The sequence below is a fragment of the Girardinichthys multiradiatus genome, chromosome 1 (assembly GCF_021462225.1).
Source record: "Girardinichthys multiradiatus isolate DD_20200921_A chromosome 1, DD_fGirMul_XY1, whole genome shotgun sequence".
Lineage (NCBI taxonomy): Eukaryota > Metazoa > Chordata > Actinopteri > Cyprinodontiformes > Goodeidae > Girardinichthys > Girardinichthys multiradiatus.
This window is the reverse complement of record NC_061794.1, coordinates 28,617,844-28,633,549: the sequence shown is the minus strand read 5'-3', so window position 1 is coordinate 28,633,549 and position 15,706 is coordinate 28,617,844. Positions and strand designations below refer to the sequence as shown.

At 38.1% G+C, this 15,706-nt stretch overlaps 1 protein-coding gene across 10 annotated transcripts in view; it reads left to right on the top strand.

Annotated features, from left to right (window-relative positions):
* LOC124866709 (cyclin-dependent kinase 17-like) overlaps positions 1-15,706 on the top strand; it is a 71,735-nt gene that overhangs the window by 53,053 nt on the left and 2,976 nt on the right. For 4 of the 10 annotated variants that reach the window (XM_047362629.1, XM_047362619.1, XM_047362679.1 and 1 more), the window contains 12 exons: positions 6,112-6,168; positions 6,254-6,368; positions 6,516-6,610; positions 6,699-6,761; positions 7,082-7,205; positions 7,668-7,788; positions 8,489-8,586; positions 8,698-8,803; positions 8,952-8,994; positions 9,096-9,186; positions 9,267-9,344; positions 12,702-12,823. In XM_047362629.1, the coding sequence (XP_047218585.1) occupies positions 6,112-6,168; positions 6,254-6,368; positions 6,516-6,610; positions 6,699-6,761; positions 7,082-7,205; positions 7,668-7,788; positions 8,489-8,586; positions 8,698-8,803; positions 8,952-8,994; positions 9,096-9,186; positions 9,267-9,344; positions 12,702-12,805 (1,095 nt within the window). In that variant the 3' untranslated portion in view covers positions 12,806-12,823. Of the gene's footprint in view, positions 1-6,111; positions 6,169-6,253; positions 6,369-6,515; positions 6,611-6,698; positions 6,762-7,081; positions 7,206-7,667; positions 7,789-8,488; positions 8,587-8,697; positions 8,804-8,951; positions 8,995-9,095; positions 9,187-9,266; positions 9,345-10,747; positions 10,782-12,701; positions 12,824-13,255; positions 13,303-15,706 lie in introns of those variants that run through there. The other 6 variants (XR_007037890.1, XR_007037889.1, XM_047362637.1 and 3 more) reach the window with 6 other exon arrangements.

The window sequence follows — 15,706 nt, the reverse complement described above, 5'->3', positions numbered from 1 at the left end:
CCAATGTACAGGTCCTTCTCAAAATATTAGCATATTGTGATAAAGTTCATTATTTTCCATAATGTCATGATGAAAATTTAACATTCATATATTTTAGATTCATTGCACACTAACTGACATATTTCAGGTCTTTTCTTGTCTTAATACGGATGATTTTGGCATACAGCTCATGAAAACTCAAAATTCCTATCTCACAAAATTAGCATATCATTAAAAGGGTCTCTAAACGAGCTATGAACCTAATCATCTGAATCAACGAGTTAACTCTAAACACCTGCAAAAGATTCCTGAGGCCTTTAAAACTCCCAGCCTGGTTCATCACTCAAAACCCCAATCATGGGTAAGACTGCCGACCTGACTGCTGTCCAGAAGGCCACTATTGACACCCTCAAGCAAGAGGGTAAGACACAGAAAGAAATTTCTGAACGAATAGGCTGTTCCCAGAGTGCTGTATCAAGGCACCTCAGTGGGAAGTCTGTGGGAAGGAAAAAGTGTGGCAGAAAACGCTGCACATCGAGAAGAGGTGACCGGACCCTGAGGAAGATTGTGGAGAAGGGCCGATTCCAGACCTTGGGGGACCTGCGGAAGCAGTGGACTGAGTCTGGAGTAGAAACATCCAGAGCCACCGTGCACAGGCGTGTGCAGGAAATGGGCTACAGGTGCCGCATTCCCCAGGTCAAGCCACTTTTGAACCAGAAACAGCCGCAGAAGCGCCTGACCTGGGCTACATAGAAGCAGCACTGGACTGTTGCTCAGTGGTCCAAAGTACTTTTTTCGGATGAAAGCAAATTCTGCATGTCATTCGGAAATCAAGGTGCCAGAGTCTGGAGGAAGACTGGGGAGAAGGAAGTGCCAAAATGCCAGAAGTCCAGTGTCAAGTACCCACAGTCAGTGATGGTCTGGGGTGCCGTGTCAGCTGCTGGTGTTGGTCCACTGTGTTTTATCAAGGGCAGGGTCAATGCAGCTAGCTATCAGGAGATTTTGGAGCACTTCATGCTTCCATCTGCTGAAAAGCTTTATGGAGATGAAGATTTCGTTTTTCAGCACGACCTGGCACATGCTCACAGTGCCAAAACCACTGGTAAATGGTTTACTGACCATGGTATCACTGTGCTCAATTGGCCTGCCAATTCTCCTGACCTGAACCCCATAGAGAATCTGTGGGATATTGTGAAGAGAACGTTGAGAGACTCAAGACCCAACACTCTGGATGAGCTAAAGGCCGCTATCGAAGCATCCTGGACCTCCATAAGACCTCAGCAGTGCCACAGGCTGATTGCCTCCATGCCACGACGCATTGAAGCAGTCATTTCTGCAAAAGGATTCCCGACCAAGTATTGAGTGCATAACTGTACATGATTATTTGAAGGTTGACGTTTTTTGTATTAAAAACACTTTTCTTTTATTGGTCGGATGAAATATGCTAATTTTGTGAGATAGGAATTTGGGGTTTTCATGAGCTGTATGCCAAAATCATCCGTATTAAGACAATAAAAGACCTGAAATATGTCAGTTAGTGTGCAATGAATCTAAAATATATAAATGTTAAATTTTCATCATGACATTATGGAAAATAATGAACTTTATCACAATATGCTAATATTTTGAGAAGGACCTGTAATTCAGATGCATAAACCCTACAAATTGAATCTCATAAATAATTCCCACCAAGTATGAAATCATAACTCTGATTCTTTGATTTTTCCATCAACTGTTTTACTTGAAACTTTTTAAACTATTTAACTTATTTACACTCAAACTTCCACGCTGTGAAAAACCAAATTTATCTTCCAAATTAAAGCACATTTAACACAATCATCCCCACTTTTTCCTTTCATTATTTTATAAATCAGAGTATGAAGAAGGAGATACCCCTGATGCCTCAAGGTTCCGGAACCATTTTTTTTTTTACCTGTTCAGCGGCACGTCTGCCCACTGGCTTTTCTCCTTTATGAGGTGTAGAAAATTGCTAAAAACCACCCGCAAAACCCTGTGTTTTGCTTTATCCCATTGTTACCAATGAGAACCTCCCTGCCATTCCTTTTGCAGGGTAACTGGGCCCTCAGCTGATGTCCTCCCTCTCGCAACTCTGGAACCTAATTAATTAGTTAGGAGATGATGGTTAATGTGTAATAAAAATAATAATATACATTATATCCTACAGAGCAACTTCTCACCCAGATATATTTGAAGACAAATAGTTCGGATCTAATCGTCCAGAAGCCGCAGGCGGACATGAGGACTCCCCTCCGTAAAATGGAAGTGGACTGAGAACAACTCTCAGGCTGGCCAGGCGTCCGTGTCCCCTCCTGCGGTCTCCTCTGGCACGTTAGATCCTGTTTGTGACGCTAAAACTGTTGTGGAATTTTCTTATCAAAGTGGGTAGAAGTTGACTCATAACAAGAGAAAATCCGGACTTTGTCTTTATAAGTTTTATTCAAAGGCATTCAGCGTTTGAAGACCCTGACACTGAGGTTAGTCAGTGAAACAGAGCCCCGATCAACATTTACACACAGTATTTATACCAGAACATGACAGTGTTATCTCAACTTCAAAGAGTCTGTGTTTTACGACCCCAGACCCTTCTCGGGTTCAGAGGTGACTAGGTTACCTAGGAACAACCATCTACTCTCCCTGAGGCATCACCCTAACAAATGCCCTTAACCATTAAACTTCTGATAATGGCTTTTACAGCTTCCTCCTCTAACACAGATGTTCACTGGAGTGAGGTAAACCAAAGGTCATACACTGTGGAATGCTTACTGCAAGAATTTCCATCACAGCGGTTACCTGGTTTATCGAAAGATTTGTAGAACATCGGCAGCTGTTCAAAGCACTCCAAAGCTGCCTGGGATGTTTGAAGGGATCTTTAGAGCTCTCAGCACTCAGACTGATATGTTAAGAGAGCAGAATCGCAAGCTGGACGCGATCCTTGAACAGAATCACAGGCTGGCTGCGTTGCCCGGACTCAATGGTCATATGATTTAATCTTGGGGAAAGTTGTTTGCTCAGGATCTACTGAAAGTACCTGAAATTTGGCTATTTGGATTTGAAATTGAGAATGCCAGTAAGACTTTGAAGGCAGGTGGAAAATCCCACCCAGCTTGAACCAAAACATTTGTTTGTCTAATTCAGGCGCCCCGGTATGGCCTTCACAGGCTTCTTATCAAGACAATTCTCCTGGATGTTCTGTAAATACGACGCTCTGCCCCAGCAACCCCCCTCATCTGTAAACTGAATGGTATGGCCGTTTGATAAAACTTCCATCTCTTCTTCAAGGACAATGGTACCTTCATCAGTGTTGACAGTCTAATTCTTTGCACACATGATCATACTTAAATATTGGTACCCTCATGACTCCACCATGCCCTTGCAAAATCTTTGCTTATGTGTGTTGCTTTCCCATGCTCCTTATTTTTACCCAAATGTGGATTTCATTTCTTCTCTTTTTCATAGATTTTTAGATTTACCAGTGAAAGGAAAATACTAGTCTCTTAAAAATTTGAACAAAAGCAGTTTTTACACCAGTGACTCAGCTTCCTTAGTTAGAACTCAGTGATTGCTTAGTTACATTTCAATGGATGCAAATGACTGTTATTAATTTTTAGATTTCTCAGAAGGATTCATACATTTTTAGATTTCTTAGAAGGATTGTAGTATCATTTGATTTGTTTTTCTGTGTCTGTATCTGTGTTTATTTTCTTTGTGATTGTATTGTAATTGAATGTACAGCGCTTTGAGTGTCTCGTTACTGAAAAGCGCTATATAAATAAATTTACCTTTACGTTATCTATTAATATTTTTGTATTTCATGGGCATGTAAACTCCACAAACCGCTCGAGCAGAAGCGGGAAGCCATGTACACATTGACTTCATCACGGGGCGAACATGCGTTCCTTGTGCGCACTACCCCAGCAGTAAAGCTACACAATATATCGCGGATATGTCGTCAGTGCAAAAATGTTTAATATATGTGGACTGTTTGGAGTGCAATAATTGTTGGCTAATATGTTCCAAGTGTTATGAACTTGCATTGTACATTCTAATGTAATGATAAGCCAGACAGATTCTTTCGGCATTTTTGTTTAAGATTTTTTTTAGCTGCACTAGTGGCCTTTATTTTGTTGTTAATTGAAAGTAGGCAGACAGGAAATAGGGCGAAGAGAGGGGAAGACATGCGCCTCCAGTTCATTTTAATTTTTGACACATTGGGGGGACAATACCATGAAAATTTGTCAGTCATAATCAACAGGTACAAAAGCAGTTCATTCTGTTGCGAATTAGATTGAATTAGTTAAATTATGCACATCAATATGTGTGAATACCCACATACACAATGATTTGCTTCATTGTATTCCTGTTTCTGAACTTGCTAAAATGTTGGCATCCCCTTTAAGAAGATCACATGGTTCATCAGCAGTGTCAGTCAGGGAATATAAGCGCAAATGCATGGACTGACCTGGCATTCACATGCTATAACGGGATAGAGGGGTGTGTTGAACATACAGTAAATGTGTTTTTAGAGTCAAATAAACAAGAGCTAGAAACAGAGAGATATAACCTGACAGGCCTGTGGCTGTCACAGCTTGATGTAGCTTTGTCCATTAATTATTCATTCCCTGGAAATCCAGGGTGACAAACGGTGACAGTTGAACCTGTTGGATATTAACTAAAAGCAGGATTAATACAGAGTTTACTCAGGTGGGGAAAATACCCTGTGGATCTCTGTAGAAATCTTTAAAGCTAAACACGGAGTGCCCGTTTTCATATATGTCGTTGTTGTTTGTGGAAATTAAATGTGAAATTCTGAAGAATGTCTCTATTTAGTGGGATTTATTTAAATTACATGTTTTTCCTTTATCTGTTAAAAAAATTTTAAGCCTGCAGATTTTATATGAAAAAAAATTATCAAAGACTGACAAAATACATGTTGGAATAAATACACTCACCAGAAAATTTGAAGGGTACACCTTTTCAGTTGCTTGTTCGTACAAATAGCGCATCAGACAATAATGTCTACAATTCAATGCATTTAGGCCACTAGACATGGTGAAGATGACTGAAGTTCAAGCTGAGCATTAGAATGGTGAAGAAAGGTGATATAAGGGACATTGTAAGTGACATGGTTGTTGGTACCAGACAGACTTTCAGAAACCCATGGTGTACTGAGATTTTCACACGCAGCCATCACCATGGTTTACAGAGAATGGTTGGGATAGTTCTGTGGACATTAACAGATTGAAAAACTTTGCCTTTGTCTTGATTTCAGCTGTGACATTCAGATGGTAGGCCAAGAATATCTGGTAAACAACATGAAAGCACCCTGCCTTGTATCAGTGCTTCAGGCTGGTGCTGTGATGGTGATGTTGATATTTTCTTGCCCCACTTTATCACATTAGTACCAGCTAAGTATAGTTTAAATGCCACAGCTTACCTAAGCATGCTGATCATGTCCATCACTTTGTGACCACGGTGTACCCGCCTTTTGATTGCAGGTCTATGCACCATATAATAAAGCTCAAATCATCCCAAACTGGTTTCATTAATACAACAGTGAGTTCGCTGTTCCCAATGCCCTCCACAGTCACCAGATCTCAATCCAGTAGAGACCCTTTGGGATGTGGAGGAATGGGAAATCGGCTACAACTGCATGATGCTGCCATTTCATTGTGATCTAACATTTCTGAGCAATATGTCTGACACCTTGTTGAATCAATACCATGAAGAATTAGGGCAGTTCTCATCCAACAAAAGGATCAAACCCAGTACTAGCATGGTGCACCTGATAAAGAGGCCAAGGAGTGTAGATTGCTAACAAAATGGTTTGATTTTGCAGAAATATAAATTGCTGTTGTTGGGTCCTGTAGTTAAGCTGTATTAAAATAGGGCTTGGTGACTCAGATTCTTCCCACATGTCAAACTTAGCAGAATTTCATTTCCAACAACCTTGTCACAGAGGATTTCAAGAGATAATTAGCTTAATGAACTGCTAAAGGCTTGCTTTACCTACAAATACACTGGACTGAAAACAAATCCTAACTGGCACAGTGACAATGTGACAAGATCCAGTGAACCGGCCTAACTGAACCCATCTTTTCTGTCCTCCTGCAGTCTGAAATTGGTTTTGGGAAACTTGAGACGTACATCAAACTGGACAAGCTGGGCGAGGTTAGATCAATAATGAAAATGAACTCAATCAATATTCAACTTTCTTGATTTTAAAAGTGCACTCACATGTTTTCCATCTGTGCAGGGAACCTACGCTACAGTGTTTAAAGGCCGAAGCAAGCTGACAGACAATTTGGTAGCTCTGAAAGAGATACGCCTGGAGCATGAAGAGGGTGCACCCTGCACAGCCATAAGAGAAGGTACTGCACTCCACAATCGAAAAGCTACCGCTAACATAAAAATGACCCAATACAGATGTCAAGAAGAAAGTATAAGAAAATGGGCTTTGTTGTTTTCTAAAAGAGATATGAGTGGAAGTTATGATTTATTTTGTTTTCCCTTTTAAGTGTCTCTGCTGAAAGACTTGAAACACGCCAATATTGTCACTCTCCATGACATCATCCACACTGACAAGTGCCTGACTCTGGTGTTTGAATACCTGGTAGGTGTCACCTAAACCTTATAGAGTTTGTGAAATTTAAGGACAGTAATGTCCATAACCCCATTGTATCTTTCTTCACTTTTGACAGGAAAAAGACCTCAAGCAATATATGGATGACTGTGGGAGCATCATGAGTATTCACAATGTCAAGGTAATTTCGAGTTTTTTGCTTCTGTTAAGTACAGGCAATTATTATATATATATTTTAAAACAATTACCAAAGAGAGATAGTTTCCTTGTTGTTGAATGTCTGAGAACATTTTATCTTTAGCCTGTTTAAATCTTTAAAAAAATGGTTAAAAACACTATCAGGGGTTTTTCCTTGATAATGCAAATGTCCAAATCAAGGACCCCACCTCCTCCCAGTCTGTGCTACCCTGGGTGGTGGATTATGGGGGTCAAGAACCAATGTTGCTCAAACTATAGATTTTTTTATATGGATTGAGTGATATACTATTTTTGCCTCTTCAGATCTTCTTATTTCAGCTTCTAAGAGGTCTAGCCTACTGCCACAGAAGGAAGGTTCTCCACAGAGACCTTAAACCCCAGAACTTGCTCATCAATGAAAAAGGAGAGCTCAAACTGGCAGATTTTGGTAAGACAACGTTTAACTAAGAGCATACTATGTTTTCCCCCTGTACTTTTCTTTCTAAAGATTCCATAAAATAAACGTTTAACATTGAAATAGATCCCCAGGGAAATTTTTGCTGAAGAAAAATATAGTTTACCTTTTATAATGTGCTAAAATTAGGAAAACTCGCTAAATAATATAATAATAAAATAAAATGATAAGACCTATAAGCCCACTACATGGTCTTCACCTCCTCCATGATCAGAATGAACTGGTTGGAAATAAAACTACCCAACACTGCCCTCCTCTGGTACAATATGAAAGATGACATAATAATTTAAAAGAAATCAGTTGGAAGTCATTTCCAAATAGATAAAATTAAAAACGTATTTAAAGTAATTATGTAAAGGTGAATAAAGTTCTTAAGCAACATTGTTTTTGTAAATTTTGCCAATATATAATGAAAAATTGTTTGTTTTCATTCAGGTTTAGCTCGGGCTAAGTCTGTCCCCACAAAGACGTACTCAAATGAAGTCGTGACGTTATGGTACCGACCACCAGATGTTCTTCTGGGCTCAACTGAGTACTCCACACCCATTGACATGTGGTGAGAAAGAAAATAATTTCAGCAAATAGAGAGACAATCGCTGCCGTTGTTTATGTGTTTTCTTATGCTTTCTTCTCTCTAATGCCCATAAAATTCCAAAAGGCTGTAAGTTTTCAAACTTAGCTGAAAGAAGTCCATGTTATTGTGTGCCTTGCCTCTTTCACAAAGGTTTTATTATTAGTAAGGTATTAGGTAAGCTAACTTCATTTTTCATATCAAATGCTGTCTGCACATGTAGACATATTTGGTAAGAAAATCTATGGTTTATTCAACCCTCCTATTGATGTTGCACATCTGAATCTGTGTATTTTATTGTCCCAGAGGCTCAGGCTGCACCGTTGGGAAGCGTAGTGCTTGCTAATAGACAATGGTTACAAAACGTGGCAAAATAACCTGCTCCACAGTCAGTTGCATTATGCAAGATTCATAGAGTTCAGATTTTGCAATGATGCAAACATTTACGAACAGTTTTTCTTTGCCATAATGATGCAGAGAATACCTGTTCCCTTTAGGCTTAAGCAGTTTTTTTTCTGACCCATTGAGGAATTGTATCTAATAAACTCACACCACAACTATATAATCTTTTTAAAACATATTTATCTCACCTAACACTTCAATACTGACTCATGTGTGACGTTTAGTTTATTTCGGTTGTCATGCTTTAATTCTTACCTACATTTATTTTATCTTACTCTTTCAGGGGCGTTGGCTGCATCTTTTATGAAATGATCACAGGCAGACCTCTCTTCCCAGGATCAACTGTGGAAGATGAACTGCACCTCATATTTCGTATTCTTGGTGGGAAATATATCAGATTTGGATGAGTTATTGCTTTGTGAAGCCCTCCTACTTTTAAGCTTTTGGTTGTGTACCCTCCTTGTTAACCATTATTCTTTTTTTCCCCAACAGGTACTCCCACAGAAGAGACTTGGCCCGGGATCACTACAAGTGAAGAGTTTAAAACGTACAATTTCCCCCGCTACCATGCTGAACCCATTGTCAACCATGCACCCAGGTACAAAGTGCTCTGACTAGGACAAGCATCTGTTTTTGTAGTTATAGTGTAAGATGTTTTTTAAAAAGTCTTGCACAAAACGTTTCTGTACAGATTTAATCAGCGCTTCATTTATCTTCTTCTCACCCACTTTTTGTCTCTGTCACAGGATAGACAGCGATGGTCTTGACTTGCTGTTAAAGCTCTTACAGGTAAAGTACCTTTCTGTTTATTAATAATGGTGAGGACCTCTTCGAAAAGCAAACTTCATGAACAGGATAAATAATAACCATCTCGGTTTCTTTATCTCTAGTTTGAAGCGAAGAACCGCGTATCAGCTGAGGAGGCTTTGAGACACCCTTATTTCAGAACTCTAGGAGAGCATGTTCAATCGCTGCCTGACAGTGAGTGCTACTATAATGGCTTGAATATTTACCTTAAAGCAAAAACTGCCTCATCAGATTTGTGTCTTTGTGTTTTTTAGCTGCATCTATCTTCTCTGTAAAAGGCATCCAACTGCATAGAGATCCAGGGAAGAGGTCCTCAATTCACCCAGATTCAAGTAAGTCCCCCAAAATAAGTAGAGGAAGGACGGAGAAACATTTAGGACACATTTACTCATTTAGGACAACAGGACTTGTTCTCTGTCTTTCTCTTCTTCGCTTTCCTTTTTCTCTATAAGTGTTGCCTTTATGTTGGGTCTCATAACACTTTGTGGTCATGTTGCAAAACAGTTTCCTTCTTCATAAGGTCTATCCTTCAAACCCTAAAAGTCAAGATTTATCACACGTACGGCTAAAGAGGCGTAATGGGTATAAAAACAATAAGCCTTCATAGTTGCTGTGAATTCAATCTGCTTCTATTTAAATTCTAACAAATACTTCTGTTGGCTTTTGTTGAGACTTTGATGGTAACTTGACATATTTCTTGTAATGTCATAAGGTTACAACTTCTGCGAATGAGATATATAGCTGTGAGATTTGTATGCTGTCATTTATGACTTATTTACAATGAACTGCCATAACCTTAGTGATTGATCTTGGTCTATACAGATGGGATAGAGTCAGAGCTAGGATTTTGACTGATTATGTGTAAATGTAAAGGCTTGTTCAATAGCCTCAGCTATACTTTTTTGATTAATCTTTTGAACACCAATTTTTATTTTGCATGTTATGAATTCCACTATGTTAACCCTATTGCATGTGGGATTTTGCAGTCAGTTTTAGGTGGCCATTTCGGTACAGTGTCTTGCACAAGTAGTCACACCCCTGTAATTGTTACTTTTTATTGTATTTACTATGGGGTAAGAACGCTGTCAAAAACAATGTGTATGTAAAGACGGAAATGTGTGCATATTAGTCAATAGTTGTGCATAAGTAAAATCCAAAGAGGTATATTTTCTCTATAAGAATACAAAATAAAATGTCACAGCTTCAAGAAATTACAAACACAAAGTTCAAGTTTACAGTTGTGGTTTATTCTTTATGAATACAATATGCTATAACAGTTTGTGAATACGATTTCTTTTCTATGAGAATATGAATTTACATCAGCGACTTGGTGTCACGTGATCTCAGGCTGGTTAGTGGAGCACAGAGTTAGTCGATTCGCGTTGCACATGCGCTGCCACACTCCTCACCGCCAGTAAACGTAGTGCAGGAATGGGAGGTAATTCAGTCTAAAAGGAATATTAGGAACAGTTGGGAGATAGGGGGGAATCAAGAATATTATAAATAAAGCATTGTTCTTATTTTTATGAAATACAAAACTAAAACATTGGGCGGAGTTATACAATGATGTGGCGCTATGCACCTCTGAACTTGTTGCGAACTGCCAGCAGAAGAAGAAGAAGAGAAGCAGCAGCACTAGTGCCAAGATGACGGGCATAAAAATAAGAACAATGCTTTATTTATAATACTCTTGATTTCCTCCCTATCTCCCCTCTGTTCCTGATATTCCTTTTAGACTGAATTACCTCCCATTCCTGCACTACGTTTACTGGCGGTGAGGAGTGTGACAGCGCATGTGCAACGCGAATCGACTAACTCTGTGCTCCACTAACCAGCCTGAGATCACGTGACGCCGTCGCTGATGTAAATTCGTATTCTCATAGAAAAGAAATTGTATTCACAAACTGTTGTAGCATATTGTATTCATAAAGAATAAACCACAACTGTAAACTTGAACTTTGTGTTTGTAATTTCTTGAAGCTGTGACATTTTATTTTGTATTCTTATAGAGAAAATATACCTCTTTGGATTTTACTTATGCACAACTATTGACTAATATGCACACATTTCCGTCTTTACATACACATTGTTTTTGACAGCGTTCTTACCCCATAATTTACAACCACAAACTTTAATGTATTTTCTTAGATTCTTTTTTTTTTTTTGCGGTAGACCAACACAGAGTAGTGCAATAATTGTGAAGTGGAGGGAGAATAGAACATATTTACATAAACAAAATATAAAAGTTGTGGTGTACATAAGTTCATCAGCCCTCCTTTTAGTCTAATATTCCTAAATACAATCCAGGGTACCCAATTGCCTTCCAAAGTAACATACTGAGCACTGTTCAATAATCTAAAAATTGAAAGAGTATAGTCCAACTGCAAACCTACCACGGTAACTCTGGAGCAGCTGCAGAGATCCACAGTCCCGGTTGAGAGAATCTGTTGGCAGGACAACTATTAGTGCACACCAACATACTGGCCTTTTATGGAAGATTGAGGAGAAGAAAGCCTGTGTAGCAAGATAGCCAATAGAAGTCCCATTTTCAAGTCAGGTCATTTAGAGGGCATTTAGAGATGCTTTCATTCAACAGGAACAGGGAAACAGTTCACACTTTAGAGGAAAATACATGGAGCTAAATATCGGGTAACCCTGGTAGAAAAGCTGTCTTGATGAACACCCCAAAAGACTGCAGCTGAAATTCCAGTAAATGAAGGTTCTACAAAGTATGGTAAAAAAAAAATTATAATAAAAGCTATATAATTTCACTTCCACTTTAAAATTGTGCACTACTTTGTACTAGTGTATCTCAAAAAACTGCATTATTGAATTGTGTGGTTGTAATGTGACAAAGTGTGAAAGAATTCAAGGGACATGAATGCTTCTGTAAGGCATCGCAACTGTCTTGCTAATTAGTCCTAGCAACTCGGCATGTTTTGAAGCTCACTGCAGAAATGCTTCAGATGCGAAGCTCAAAGACACAAAAAATCTTTCTACAAGCATCCATAGGAGAGATGTGTTTTTCTGTGTTATTTTCTGGGCTTAATTCTTGCATTGTGAATGGAGCTGTTTTGGCATTTACTTTCTGCACTCAAATTTGGTCCATTAAGGTGAATATGAAAAACACATTGTCCAAAGGGATTTGTTGCTATTTAATGAAACCTTTAGCCAGTGAAGACATTTATTTTTTTCTTTTGTCACTCAGCCAGGAGCAGGAAGTAAATTAGTATTTTCTCAGGTCCTTTTTCATGCCCTTTAACCAAAATAAGTCCAATATTTCTGCTAGTTTTGATTGCTTCAATTATCTATTTTACAATTATGTTTTAAATTTAGCTAGCGAAAAGCTGACAATAGATAAACTAAACACTAAATTCAAACATTGTTGTGTTATTGAGTCACTTACTGTTCAAATTCCTCCAACATTTGCTTTAATTTTCTCCAGTGTTTCTATCTTTTAGTCTCAGTCCATGTTTGTGCGTCTTTTTTTAAACTTTTTTTATTGATTCTGTCGTCTTTCTGTCCTGTTCAAGTAAATTGTCTTTTCTCTTTGGTACCCATGCACTCTTCTTCTGCTCTTTTCATCTGTTCCTTAATCCTTTCTCTAACCTCCCTTGTGTTCCTGCCTTAAACTCCTCCATAATACCTCAATATTCCCAACCTTCCCCATTCCCTGAATCTTAAAAAAGCAGTGGCCCATAAGCTAGGCTCTGCACCCTCGCAGTACTTCCAGAGAGAGGCAGCCAATCCCAGGGCTCAGAGTCACAATCTCTCCTCCACTTCCACTGGCTGACTGGGCCCTATCAATCTGGTAAATACTTTCTCTCAGACTGTCTTCTATTCACTTATCCTTCTCCTGTTACTGTTTGGCAATTCTACTTCTTTCAGCACCTTCTCTTTGTTGCAAACCTACTTTATGTGCACCTTATACCACTCTACATCACTTTTTTTCCATCACATTTCTGTTCCTTTATTTCATTCTCTGAACTGTTTATCACCTAATGGTTTCACCTTTTTGATTTTTTTCTTGAAGGAGATTTTCCTCTGCCGTTTTATTTCCCCTCTCTTCTCTGTCTTGCCACACGTTATGCCCTGAACCTTGAAGCGTAATCTCAGCTTCCTCTTAAATGTGTATCTCTTTTTTTAGTGAGCCACGTGCAGTGTTTATACAGTATTCAATAAACCTGCGGTACAAAAAGAGTAATCAGAAATCAGGCTGTTGCTTGACTGTTTTCATTTGCAGTCCTGTTTAGGTTTCTTCAGCGGGAGATGTAGCATTTTCATGAGTCTGTAAGTTTAGATTTGTTTGAAGAGTGGATTTGTTTTTTGTTGTTATTACCATGGAGATGTGTGTTTTACAGCTTTTGGGTAAGTATTAACTAAGCAACTGTTAAAAAAATATATATGACAAAAATAACACAGTGACTTTGCTGTGGATGTGATGCATGTGCACTAAGTACAATGCTTTGCAAAAGTAAACATACCCATGAAACTTTTCCACATTTTCTCACATTACGACCATAAATTTGAAAGTATTTATTGGGATTTCATGTTACAGACCCAAAAAAAAGTAATGCATAATTATTTAATGTACAGAAAATGATACATGTTTATTTATTTCTATTTTTCTCTTTGTATTTAGCGATTACTCATAGCACCACTTTGCACATCTAGAGACTTACATTTTTGCCCATTCTTTGTAAAATAGCTCAATTTCTGTTAGATTGGATGAAGAGCTTCTCTGAACCACAATTTTCATTCAGTTTTTCCTTCAGGATCACTCTGTACTTTGCCCCATTCATCTTTCCATCGACTCTGGCCAGCTTCCATGTGTCTAATAAAGAAATAGGGATCGCCCAGCATGATGAGACAGCCCCCATGCTCATGAAGTATTATTCTTCTGTCACACGTAGCGTCTTCTCTCACATGTCCACTTTTCTCCTACATGTCCTGTGGCAATTTGCAAATGGGACTTCTTACGGACTTCTTTTTTCTAGCCACTCCGCCATAAAGAAAACATTCATTGAGTGCTCAACTAATAGTTATGTCGAAAGATTCTCACAACTGAACTGTGAATCTTTGATGCTCCTCCAAAGTTACTATGAGCCAGTGTAGTTGGGCACCCATGTCTTGGTAGATTTGCAGTTTTATACTCTTTTCATGTTCAGATGATTTATTGAACAGTGCTCTCTGCTCTGGTCAAATAGTGGAATATTTTTTTATAATCTAAACCTGCTTTAAATTTAATGCCTGACCTGCCTGGTATGGTAATTTGTCGTCATGGTGTTTGTTCAACATTTGGCAAAACACTGAGGCTTTCTGTCTTCATACACAGATTTGATTATACACAGGCTTCTAAAAAACATCTAAATCCAGTTCGTTTCACTGGATGTTGCTTAGGAATTTTGAGTAAAGCGGAGTGAATAACAATGGACACAATAAATATATATTTATTTATTTATATATATATATATATATATATATATTTTTTTGTGATAAATAGAAACCATGTATCATTTTCTCTTCAGTTCGAAGTTTCTACTTTTGCAAGGCACTGTGTCTGCTTGCAATAGTAACGATTATTTTGGCAATGTTTAACAATTTTTAATTTCCTATATTTAGATTGAAACCAAATGTTTACCAGCTTTTATGTGATCCAGAATTATTCCTGACTGATCACTACCCTCTTTAAAAAAATGTTGTGCAAATTCCAGTTGCCAGGTTCAACAGAACAAGATGATTTAAAAATATTTTTGAACTGAACTGAAATATTTTATTAACCCAGCATTGACAGTTGAGTGCTAAGCTTAGAAAACACTGATAAGATTTGTAAATAATTGACAGTACATATATTTCTTTTTACCATACCAATTTTTCTATAAAGCTAGGTTAACAAAAGCATGGATTGCTGTTTCAAGGTTTCTTTTAGGGAAACTAAGTTTATCATTCTTAAAAAATATTCTACCACTGTGTTTACCTGACTGTCAACTTTAGTAGAATGGTCCATTCTTACACCCAAATTTGAAATATTGGTGTTCTCATATGAGGTCAGAAAGGGAAGGTTGAGTTTCTGCTGGTGTCTTTGGACCTAAACAGCATGTCTTCAATTTGTTTTTCTATTTAAAATTGGGTGCTAACTATCTCCTGATGTCAAAAGAGGAGTAAATGAAAGGCTAAACAGAACAATACATCCTGACAGCAAAATACTAAAACCAAAAATAACAACCAATGGCAGAAGGTGCAATAAAAAAAAACTTCCAATAATGAACCCTTGTGGTAGAAAGAGAATGTCAACAGATTTGGAGATGAGAAAAACCTTTTACTAATTGTGTACCTTGAAAGGTGCAACAACTACCACTTCAATTCAGGAAACAGCATGAATTATGATGTTATGTTTTAATGTATTGATCTATGTGAATTAGTTTTCTGGAAAAATAAAAATTCTTAGCTGTTTTTATAAAATAGTAATTAAAAATTTGAAAAACTGAAACTGGGAAAGGATAACCTTAACCTTAAATCAGAATGAGCATTCCAGTGAAGTTTAAAGACGCAATGTTTTATATTGCATGTCCAGTGTGTTCAGTGCTGTCGTGGTGGGATTACTGGCCTGGAGGGAAATTTGCAAATGTGATGTGGTTTGTATGTTCAAAAATTAATCCAAACTTCTTTTTCTCTCTTTATTTCTCTCTCTTTC